Source organism: Propithecus coquereli, unplaced genomic scaffold (assembly GCF_000956105.1).
Source record: "Propithecus coquereli isolate 6110/MARCELLA unplaced genomic scaffold, Pcoq_1.0 Scaffold181, whole genome shotgun sequence".
In the NCBI taxonomy this organism is placed as follows: Eukaryota; Metazoa; Chordata; class Mammalia; order Primates; family Indriidae; genus Propithecus; species Propithecus coquereli.
This window is the reverse complement of record NW_012142857.1, coordinates 2,084,989-2,096,285: the sequence shown is the minus strand read 5'-3', so window position 1 is coordinate 2,096,285 and position 11,297 is coordinate 2,084,989. Positions and strand designations below refer to the sequence as shown.

Here is an 11,297-nt window from a genome sequence, read left to right as displayed (position 1 = left end):
AGACGTGAGCCACCGTGCCCAGCCTAGAAAATTATTTTTTTGATTCACTAATGATTACAGTTTTCAAACTGTTTCTATAATACTGGTAGTAATGGCAGCACAGGATAGACCACGACCTACTTTTAAACTACATAAAACAGAATTCTGTAAATCAAAAAGGAACATGACTATCCTTGAGCAAAAGAAATTATGGCCCTGGTGCCCTCCCACTGTCCACATGCTGTGGTGAGGCATTTCAGAATATGGGGGCATAATCAGAATCAGTGAGTTGGCACCAGTGATCATGATTGCACATAAATTCTGAGGATTATGAATGTTACATATATGTTGGATTACATACCTTAGCATTACATAAATATTTTGATTATTGTCTATTTCAAATTCCATCTTTTGTTTCAGTCAATTTTTTGTTTTGGAGACAGGGTCTCACTCTGCACAGGCTGGAGTGCAGTGCCACAATCATAGCTCACTGCAGCCTCAAACTCCTGGCCTTAAGCGATCCTCCTGCCTCAGCCTCCCAAAGTGCTGGGATTACAGGTGTGAGCCACCTTGTTTCAGTCAATTTTTAAAACTCGTGTGCTTTGGTTGTGTTGACAAATAGGAGTTATTACTTCCTTGATCAGGTTGCCACTACATATGTAATCTGGAAAAAGGCTAGAGAGAGAGAGACCTTTCAAAGATTGATAGGAAAGAGCATCTGCCTTCTGGAAGCCCAGCCTAGTGATGTTCACAGCTCTAATTAGAAGGCCCTGTCTGTGCTGGGTTTGGTGGGGTAGGTGGCTTCTTTCGAGGGTTACAATCTGCTCACTTGTTTTGGTCCTCATTGTTCATAACAACAAAGGCAAAGAAGAACTATGAGCAGAAATGCCGGGACAAAGATGAAGCAGAACAGGCCGTCAACCGGAGTGCCAACCTGGTCAACCCAAAGCAACAAGAAAAGGTACCTAGGAGGGCTGACAACCTGAAAAATCTGAGACTTGCATATATCAGGCTAAAGCCAATGAAGAATCTTAATTAAAAATATGAACTGTACTCTAAGCTCCTGGCAGTATCTTTCTTCAGGCTACTGGGGTCCTCTGAACCAGAAAAACCATAGCCACATTTTTGGGGTTGGGGAAGAACTAGAGAAGCATACCCACGGGGGAGGGAGCGAGGGTGATAAGAGGTTGGGGGGTGGTTCCGATTTTTTCATCTTTCTTCAAAACTCAGCTCATGTATTCTTTGTAGCCAGGCTGCCTCTTGCTTGGGTGGATTGTAAATTTAAGTAAATTTAATTTTGTAATATCTGAATATAAGATTTCAGCAACCAGAGGGCAGGGGTATGTCTTTAGAAAGATGTAAGGAAATATGCTTTGTGGATATTTTCCCACAGTGATAAGATATACAGGGCAAGTTGAATGATTTGCTCATGAGGGAAATGTAGGTGGGATTTGGACTAGACCTTGTCTCTTCACATTGCTTTTATATCTCTTTTGCCTGTGGAAGACTGGCCCAGCATTCCCAACTCTTGTTCTTTTTTGTCTTCACAGCTTTTTGTGAAACTGGCAACGTCAAAGACAGCAGTAGAGGACTCGGGTGAGGGGGCTGCTCCTATGGATCAGGGAGGGTTGGTTGGTAGGGTTTACATGATCCTAAATGAGTGTCTGAGAAAGGTAGTTTTATATACCTTACAACAAAGAATATGTGGATATACACTAGGATTAACAAGGTATCAAAAGGGAAGAAGGGAGAAATGATGGAAGGAAGAGAGAGTAGGAAAGGAAGGGAGAGGAAGGGAGGGAATATCAGAATCCCAGAAAGTGGGAGGAAGCAAATGAGGCAGCAGTTTCTGGACACTGCCTGCTTAGACCTTATAGGTAAGCAGACACTGCCTGCTGCCTTATAGGTAAGCGAATGGGGTGGTGGAGACATGTGATAACTGCTTTGTAATTAGGAGCTCGCTCTGATTTATCAGGGACATCCATGTAAAAGCCCCTTTCGGCCCTCATAGCCTTCATCTGCTGTAAAAGAAACTGCCAAGTTGCAAGGCCTTGTCATCACTGAAATCTAAGACCTAACCCAGGTGTTTGCAAAGGCTTCTAGTTCCCAGAATATCCTACAGGAAACAATGCTTTAGTGACCTTGTCACTTAAGAAGTCTCCAAATCCAAAACTAAATTAACTTGTTGCCCCTTTAGGGCTCAAGGTAGCTCTCTTCTCTACCTCCCTCATCAGACAATTTTCCTGAAAGTGAAAAGTGAGCGGAAATATTGAAGTGCAATTAGATAAGGGAAACCCTGGCTGAGGTTTCCCGTCAGCTTTCATTTCTTCTTCCTTGGAACGTTCCTTGTTTAATGCTTGGTGGAACGTGTTAAAAGAAAGTGATTCTCTTGTTTGCTGAGTTCACAAAGATATTACGAGGGTGAGAGATGTCCTTCCAATGTTCAGCACTCCCTGGGGACTTGTGAGGTCAGCGAAACTCCGATGCGTTTCTTTTGCCATCTGAGATGAGCCTGGGGTGGGACTGCCAGCCACCCTCCTGTCTAGCTTCTGAACCTCGGCCCGCCCTTCTGTTGCAGACAAAGCGTACCTGCAGCACGTCAACGCACTGGAGAGAGTCCGAGAAGAGTGGCAGAGCGAGCACATCAAGGCCTGCGAGGTACCCGGAACCGGAAGCTGCTCAGGGCCGGGGCGGGTCTTCCGCCTAGAACCTGGAGCATCTCCTTTTTAGAAATGCTCCGCTCCCTATTGTAGCACCCCCATTCTCGTAGAGTTAAAGAGCTGAAGGGCGGATTAGAAATCAGAAATTTAAGTGAAGACTGGAAGGAACTGGAATAGTTTCCCCCAAACTTCATCTTTCTGCCTCTTCCCATCCTGACCACGCTGTCCAGCTCTGTTTAAAGCTTTATTCTCACAATTGGTTAGTGCAAGCAGGAAACAGATGAATCAGTTAATGACTGATAAGTAATTACCTTTAGAGAGCCTTGCCTGTGCTTGTTAGGCTCTCAGGGAGATACAGATAGCAGGTAAGAAGGCTATGACTTTTTTTTTTTTTTTTTTTACTTTCATCGCAGCCTTGATTTCACTGTTACACCCTTCATTTTCAGTGTATGACCTCACAGTTTCCTAGAGGAAATACAAGATATAACCTGGAAACTTCCTCAAGTTTCTGTCACCCTGCCTACACATTTTCTTACTAGTAGTTCTCAAAGTGACGTCCCAGGAGCAGTAGCGTCAACATCACCTGGGAACTTGCTAGAGATGCAAATTCTCAAATCAAGCCCAGACTCACTGAATCAGAAGCTCTGGGGGTAGGGCCCAGCAATGTGTCTGTTAATAAGCCTTCCAAGTGATTCTGATGTGAATTCAAGTAGGTGATCACTGATTTACACACACACACACACACACACACACACACACACATACACACACCCCTTCCTTTTCTCCTGTTAGAGTAGGAAAGGGGCTGCTTCCTGCCCTATCGAGATCCTGCCCTATTAAGCCTTTCCCAATCCCCTGGGGCTCAGAGAACTTGTGAACTTCTGTTATCTTGCACACATAGCCTAGCTTTAAAACCCACTAGCTCTTGCTTCCCATCTGCTACCCTCTCCTTTCTTCACAGCCACACTTTGAAGACATCTCCAAGTCCTGTCATCCCTGCCTGCCCCAGACTGCTGCATCTGGGGTTTGTTTCCTGCAGCTGTTCTCTTGGAGGGCACCAGTGATCCCTTTGGTGTGAGGTCCAATGGGCCTTTGCATTGTCTAATCTGATTTGACCTGCCTTTCCCATCTGATGCTGTGGGTCACTGTGCCCTCCTAAAATACCCTTTTCGGTTTTACTTTCTTCACTCCACATTCTCATGGGAAAGACTGGAATGAGGCCATTTTTATAAGGTTTAGAAACATGCAAAGCAATATACATTTTATGGATACATATATGGTGTAAAAACCTACCAGAGAATGATACAATTTAGAATAATAGCTATTTCTTGGGAAGGAGGAAGGTGACAGAGATTTGGGAAGTCACACAGGGGCTTTAACAGAATCTGAAGCAAATATGGCCAAAGTTTTTGACAAAGTTAGATGGTTGGTATGTGGATATTCATTATATTGCTCTTTATGAGCCTTTGTGAAATATTCTATCATAAAATAATGTAATATTATTACAAAATAATGTAATTATTGCATTATTTTATATATAGATATTAAAATATTTAGAAGCCAAATAGTGCATTTGCTTCAAAATACTCCAGGGAGTAGGATAGTTGGTAGGGATATAGGTAAAACAGAATTGGTTGAAGCTGGTGAAGGGTACTCAGGGATTCATCATACTCTCTGTACCTCTCTACTCTTGTATATATTTGAAGTTTTATATTATAAAAAATTTTAAAATGGAATAGCTATGATATTCAGTATTTTAAAAATACATTGATATATAACATCTGCTATTGAATAGCATAGCATCCACTTTGTACAATAGTTTGTTCAAAAGATGATATTTGTTTATATCCAAAAAACTGTATTTCAGGCAGTGACTTTTGTTTCAACTTTCTATTAAGAAAAAATTTAAGGCCGGGCACGGTGGCTCACGCCTGTAATCCTAGCACTCTGGGAGGCTGAAGCAGGCAGATCATTTGAGCTCAGGAGTTCGAGGCTAGCCTGAGCAAGAGCGAGACCCCCGTCTCTACTAAAAATAGAAAGAAATTGGCCAAACAACTAAAAATAGAAAAAATTAGCTGGGCATGGTGGCGCGTGCCTGTAGTCCCAGTTACCCGGGAGGCTGAGGCAGGAGGTTCGCTTGAGCCCAGAAGTTTGAGGTTGCTGTGAGCTAGGCTGATGCCATGGCACGCTAGCCCAGACAAGAGAGTGAGACTCTGTCTCAAAAAAAAAAAACAACAAAAAAAATTTAAAGACACAGAGATAGAAGGCAAATGCAAGGGCATCCAAATACTCATTAACCAGCATCAGCAATTTCAACCATCTTGCCAGTCAAATTCATTCATCCCGGGGTAGAAGGGGCAGTGTTTTGAATCTGGGGCTTTGGCAAGCTGCTGGGTGGAGGTGTTTATTAGGCAGTTGGAAATGTCAGCTGGAACTCAAGTTAGAACTTTGGTGTCTAAAATCATCATTACTTCTTAGCTTCAGAACCATAGCCAATCCTGTTTTTGTTAATATGATATTAGGCTCAATTTGCATTCTTTGTCATATGAGTTTATGAGCTTCCTCAGTGGTGGGGGGAAGTACCCTAAATTGGACAATAAGCTTACACATAATTTAGGGCTGGTACTGTTCCTCAAGTCACAGCCAGTCTAAATGAGTAGCCCCTTTCTCTGCATATGTATATACATGCAGTTATTTTTCTGTAGGTATTTGAGGCTCAAGAATGTGAAAGAATAAACTTCTTCCGGAATGCATTGTGGTTACATGTGAATCAGCTGTCACAACAATGTGTCACAAGTGATGAGGTAAGTCAGAGGCATACACGGAGGATTGTCATTTTGCATACTGGATTCATTAGAGTGGAAGGAACTGCAGACCTTTATTACTTTACCACCACAGCCTCATTTGAGGCCCAGAGAGGTAAAGTAGCTTGCCTAAGGGCACACAGTGAGTTGATAGAAGGACCCAGATAAACATATAACCTGCCTAACTCCTGGTCCATTTTATCACCACGATTTTCGCATTACTAAATTCAGAGTTGGGCCGGTCCGAAGGCAGTGAGTTATCTCAATTGATGGCTCACAGTCTGTTACAGATTGGGCTCATTGTTCTACTTTTTCCCCGCTTGTCACTATTGCACTTGACTAGTCTTAAAAAGAAAAAAAAAAAAAAAGAAATTTAGAGTTAGGGCAGGAGGACAGAGATGGGGACCCAAACACGGTTTAAGGTATGGAAGATAGAGCTGTCACAGCATGAATGTGAGTCCCAGAGACTGCTCCAGTCTGGAATGGGGTCACTCCAGGACAGCACCAAGTACCAGCAGACTGAGCCATGCCCAGGCTAATGGTCACTCCAGAGCTCAGGATTTACTTCAACAGCATTCCCAAGGCCATTATCCAGGTTTCATTTGTGCACAGAAACAGTAATAGGATCCCCAGGTCTCAGAGGCACTAAATCAAGTTATCATAACTTTCTTTGCTAAGAAATAGCCACCCTCTGGTAGAGCATTAAAGGATAAAAAAAAAAGAAAAGAAATAGCCACCCTCATTCCTCACTTAGATGGGACAGTCACCTTAGAAGAACAGTTAGACACCCAGAAAACCAATAGAATTGAACAGAAGAACTCTTTTTGAAGTAATTGTCTTTGCATATGTGTGTGGCATTGGTCTTGTGTCATGGGACTTGGTATCAATTTTTTGGTCCCAGCAGTATTTAAAATTTTTCAGCCAAGGTTTTTGTCCTTCCACAAAGATATATTTCCTGTCATTAAAAAAAATTTAATAGCAGGTATGCATCAGGGAAGAGTCCTAAAGTGAATCAGGGACTTGGGAATTTTTTTTTTTTCTTATCAAAACAAAATTTGGAAAAGAGCCATTTTTCAAACCTCCTGTTTTAATAAGCTGTGTCACAATTATCGTCAACAGCTGGGTGTGGTGGTAGGCACCTATAGTCCCAGGTACTTCGGGAGGCTGAGGTGGGAGGATCGCTTGAGCCCAAGAGTTTGAATTCAGCCTGGGCAAAATAGTAAGATCCCTGTGTGAAAAAAAAAAAAAAGGAAAAGAAAAGAAAAAACAATTATCATCAACATATCTCTGCCTATTGACTTACCTTCTTTTTGTTAGATGTATGAAAAAGTCCGTAAGAGTTTAGAAATGTGCAGCATTGAGAAAGACATTGAATACTTTGTGAATCAACGCAAAACTGGACAGACTCCGCCAGGTGAATGGGGCAAGGGGTGGGGAGGGTCAGTTAGGCAATTCTATTAGTCTTTCTTGTTAGATGTCGTTAACAAGATGGAAGACCCCTGCCTCTTAATGTTTTGTTTCTTGATGCCTTCCTAGCACCCATCATGTATGAGAATTTCTACAGCCCACAGAGGAATGCAGTGCCACCAGGAAAGGTCACAGGGCCTAACTTAGCAAGGTAATAACCAGCTGCCTTTCAAGTATTTTTTTTTTTAGTTTACTTCACATGTAACAAATGTCGTTAACATTGATGTTCTAAGACATATTAGAACATATCTATCATTGCATTTGCTTAGTGAGGTTGCTAGCTTTTTGGAAATAGCATTTTTAGGACAAATGTTAAATGGATTTTACTAGTCATGGTTCAACGAGGAGTTTATCACGCTCGAGTGTGATCATTATTACTCACTTATGAATGCTATACCTTCCTTATAGCCTGCAGAAAACAGGAGTCAGAAAACTATGGCCCCCTGTGAACTAAATCTGATATGCCTATTTTTGTAGGGCCTGTGAGTTAAGAATAGTCTTTATATTTTAAATGGCTGGAAAAGAATCAAAATGTTACTATTGTGTGAAATGTGAAAATTGTATGAAATTCAAATTTCAGCGTTCCTATATAAAGTTGTATTGGGACACAAGCACCCTCAGTCTTTTAGGTTTTGTCTATGGCTGATTTCCCAGTAGAGTTCAGTAGAATTGCAACAGAGACAGTATGCAGCCAGCAAAGCCTAAATCATTTACTATTTGGCCATTTGCGGTGCAAGTTTGCTACCCCTCATATAAAGGATTCCAAGGGAAGAGAAACTTCTGTTTCACATAGTGTCAGCTTGCAGTCTAAGCTTTTAAATTTTTAGTCCAGTTGTAGGAAAGATGGGGAGTGTTTGGGAAGGACTGCGTGATCCTCATCAGTATTTAAGAATGCCAGGCACTGTTCAAAACAGTTAATACGAGTGCTTACTTCAGCAGCACATATACTAAAATTGGAATGATACAGAGATTAGCATGGCCCCTGCGCACCGATGACACACAGATTCGTGAAGCTTTCCATATTTAAAAGAAATAGTTTATGTGAATTCGCTGATTTAATCCTCACAGTGAGGTAGGAGCTGTTTGTACTTCCCATTTTGTGTATGAAGACATTGACGTACAAAGGGCTCAGGAAATCTTTCCCATACAGCTGAGACTTTAGTCTTGCCAGTCCGGGTTGTGGGGCAGGCTCTGTGCTCCTAATCACTCTTGGCAAAATATAATGTCTGCAACTCAGATTTCAGGAGGTCAGTGCTGCACATCATTTGCTTCAGCTGAGCTCTCTTGACCTTCCAGCACAGAAACCAGATCTGATTAGAGTGCAATATGCTTGTCGTGTGATGTAGAAAATTATAAAAATAACAAAAACTTATTTAAAAGACTTTGGTTCTCATTTCTTGCAGGAGAGGACCTCTCCCAATTCCTAAAAGTTTACCAGGTATGTCACCAAGAAAGGCCTTTTAGAATTTTTATGTTAGGTTTTCTTTCAAGCTGAATAACTAGAATTTTGAAATAAAGGGAATGAAAGGATGAAATAAAATTAAATTCCCAAGAGAATGAGCCTATATCGGAATCTTACTATAATATTGTTTGCTACAGAGTGGAATATGGTAAATAGTGGACTATTTTATAGCTTACCTGAGAGAATTCACTTACTGATGTACCAAAAGAAACTTATAAGGTAATCTTACCTAAGAGATTATTTCAATTTGCATCACAAGAACAGCAGAACTAAGATATAGTTCCCTTTGGATGACACAGAAATAGAATTTATAGAAGGCATAGAAGTCTAGAAACATGGAACTTAATATTACATATCTTGTATACTGCCCATAATGAGATCTTTTTCACTGATCACACTGGTCTCTTTTTTCTCTGATCTCCTGTGATACCTCTGGGAGAACGACACGTTAGCATTTTTTGTTGGTTGTGTACCCTGGGTAGTGATAAGATCCTGAAGGCAGGCGTTTTGTCTTTTCCTTCTCCTGTGTCACTTATTGGACCTGACACAGTTCTGAGCACGTAGTAGGCGTTCAACAAATATTTATTATTTGAGTTAAAAAAAAGCCTATCTATGTTCAAGGAAATGAGAGAAGAGGACAACTTATGCTACACATAGCTTAGTAAAAATTTAGTGACTGAATGTGGCTGAAATTCTATCTTTGAACAATATGAGGATTTAAGTTATTTTATTTCTTGTTGTTTTATGATTACCACTTGGTAACTTGTCCATTTTTGAAGATGATTTTACTGCGGGTGCTGCTGCTATCTGGGCATGGATGAAAGAGGGCAAAGGAGTCAGAGTAGCAATTTCCAGAATGTTCTCTAGTTTATAATCATGACTACCATTTATAGGCTTTGTTGCCAGATATATTTTCTTCTTACAAAAGGGCAGTTACCAGAACCTCTAAGGGGAGTGCCTTGGCTTGAAAAGGGCTAAGATCTTATCATGAAAAAATATTATCTTAATGCTGTCCTGTGTTCTGTTTTTGCAGAGGACCCTGATTATTCTTCGGTTGGTGACTACAGTTTGCTCTATCAGTAACATCAAGGGTGAGGGACTTTACTTTGCATATAATCCAGTCGCATTTAGACCGGTGATTGCGTTTTTGAAGGTTTTCAGGCTTCTCTGTAACACCACTACAAAAAAGCAGGGCCTTCCCTAGATGGACAGACTGGCCAGAGTAGTATCCCTTCAGGACGCCTCTCTGAATCCTACTACTGGAAGCAAACCGGAGACCACTCCATACCTGTTTGAATGAGGATATTTTCCCTTCATTGATTATTCCATAACTCTTTATCTGGCCTGGTGAAGCTCTTTCTTAGCCATTACACACTTACCCTTAAGGCAGTGCTCACAAACAAAACACACATGTGCCTCAGTAAGTAATTTAGCTTTTGGTGTACTCCCCCACTCGCTAAAAGGGGAAAAGTCAAGTAAAAAGAAGTTAATGGAAACAGTGCAAATGGTATCACACTCACCATTTACACACGGGCATCATAGGGGTCACCCTGCCCCAGATTATTAATGCTCTGACCTAGCAAACCATGAGGATTATTATTAGAAGAGAACTGAACTCTACTAAGCCAACCACCCCCGCAAAGATGACTGCGTGGCGGTTCTTCTTTGGTACTCGGGCACTTGCAGCATGCTCGAAGTCAGCATCAAATTTCTCAAATGTAAAGGAGCGCCTCGGCAGCCAAAATAGCAATACCAAATGAAACTCCTCATGAAGTATAATTCCTTCACCCTAAAAGGGCATATCTTGGGGTATAATTATATAGGCACACATGAGCACAGAAAAAGTTGGAAGGGATATATTCCTAAACAGGTAATATTTTTCCTTTTTGTTTACCTTGGTTTCTAATCTGTCTGCAATGTCAATTTATTATTTCACTGACTAAAAACTATTTTAGAGAGTTGATCCACTTGCATATTCCTGATTTTATTATGTTCCTGGGAGTGACAGGAAGTGGATGGGTAGGTTGCAGGAAGTCACAAGAGAACTGGAATGGCCTCTCTCCCACTGTTCCTGGCTTGGTGTGGGTTATATATAATGTCATTTATGAAACAAAACAGGTTTTAACAGTGTTCCTTGGTGATTTCCTACCATGTTCTATACCACCTATAAGAGAGCATATCAAATGTTACTTGTCTTTAGTCCTCTCAAAACACTTACTTTGTGACTTACAGCCAACTAGCTATACGGGACAGAAGCAAGTTGTCTTAATTCGATAGAAATAATCAGCTAGTATCTATTATATTTAAACATTAAATTGCTTAAGAAATAAATTTAATATTTAAACAATTTTACTATAAAAGATATGGACATTGAAAACATAAACTATCCCATTCTCTAATTACATATAACTTTCTGACCTACTGATAAATTGTAGTCTTCACAACCAGTCATCATTTGTTCTTCATTTCATAAGGCTCCCTCTTTCTCATGGAAAAGGGCAAAGCCCTAACCTGAGGCAGAGTAGGAACATGGTAAATCAATGATTTGGGATTCAGAAGTAGAACCTGCTGTCTGGAGCATCACGTAGATGATGACTGTGGAGCAGGGCATCAGCAACACTAAGTGCTTCCTTTTATTTTTTATGTCTTTATTTTCTGTCTTTACTTGTTTGGATAAAGCATATATTCTAGTGGTTTGATAGCAATATTTGACCCAACAACTCTAGTTCCTCAGAGTCTAAGAGTTTGACGTTCAAATGCAAGATGCCAGTGCCAATACATTTACTTGAGTTATATCATTTCATTGGGGTTCATTGGTGTCTGTGCCTTCGCAATGTGTAGGGGCTCAAAATATACACATATAATTGGCTGAATATTGGCCGGGCATGGTGGCTTATGCCTGTAATCCTAGTACTTGGGGAAGCC

At 40.9% G+C, this 11,297-nt stretch overlaps 1 protein-coding gene across 2 annotated transcripts in view; it reads left to right on the top strand.

The window, feature by feature from the left end:
- The window catches only part of PSTPIP2 (proline-serine-threonine phosphatase interacting protein 2), a 90,678-nt gene that overhangs the window by 76,737 nt on the left and 2,644 nt on the right, over nucleotides 1-11,297 (top strand). For both annotated transcript variants that reach the window (XM_012642639.1, XM_012642638.1), the window contains exons 4-11: nucleotides 842-940; nucleotides 1,530-1,575; nucleotides 2,558-2,637; nucleotides 5,345-5,443; nucleotides 6,761-6,857; nucleotides 6,980-7,061; nucleotides 8,314-8,348; nucleotides 9,406-9,463. In XM_012642639.1, the coding sequence (XP_012498093.1) occupies nucleotides 842-940; nucleotides 1,530-1,575; nucleotides 2,558-2,637; nucleotides 5,345-5,443; nucleotides 6,761-6,857; nucleotides 6,980-7,061; nucleotides 8,314-8,348; nucleotides 9,406-9,455 (588 nt within the window). In that variant the 3' untranslated portion in view covers nucleotides 9,456-9,463. The remainder of the gene's footprint in view (nucleotides 1-841; nucleotides 941-1,529; nucleotides 1,576-2,557; nucleotides 2,638-5,344; nucleotides 5,444-6,760; nucleotides 6,858-6,979; nucleotides 7,062-8,313; nucleotides 8,349-9,405; nucleotides 9,464-11,297) is intronic.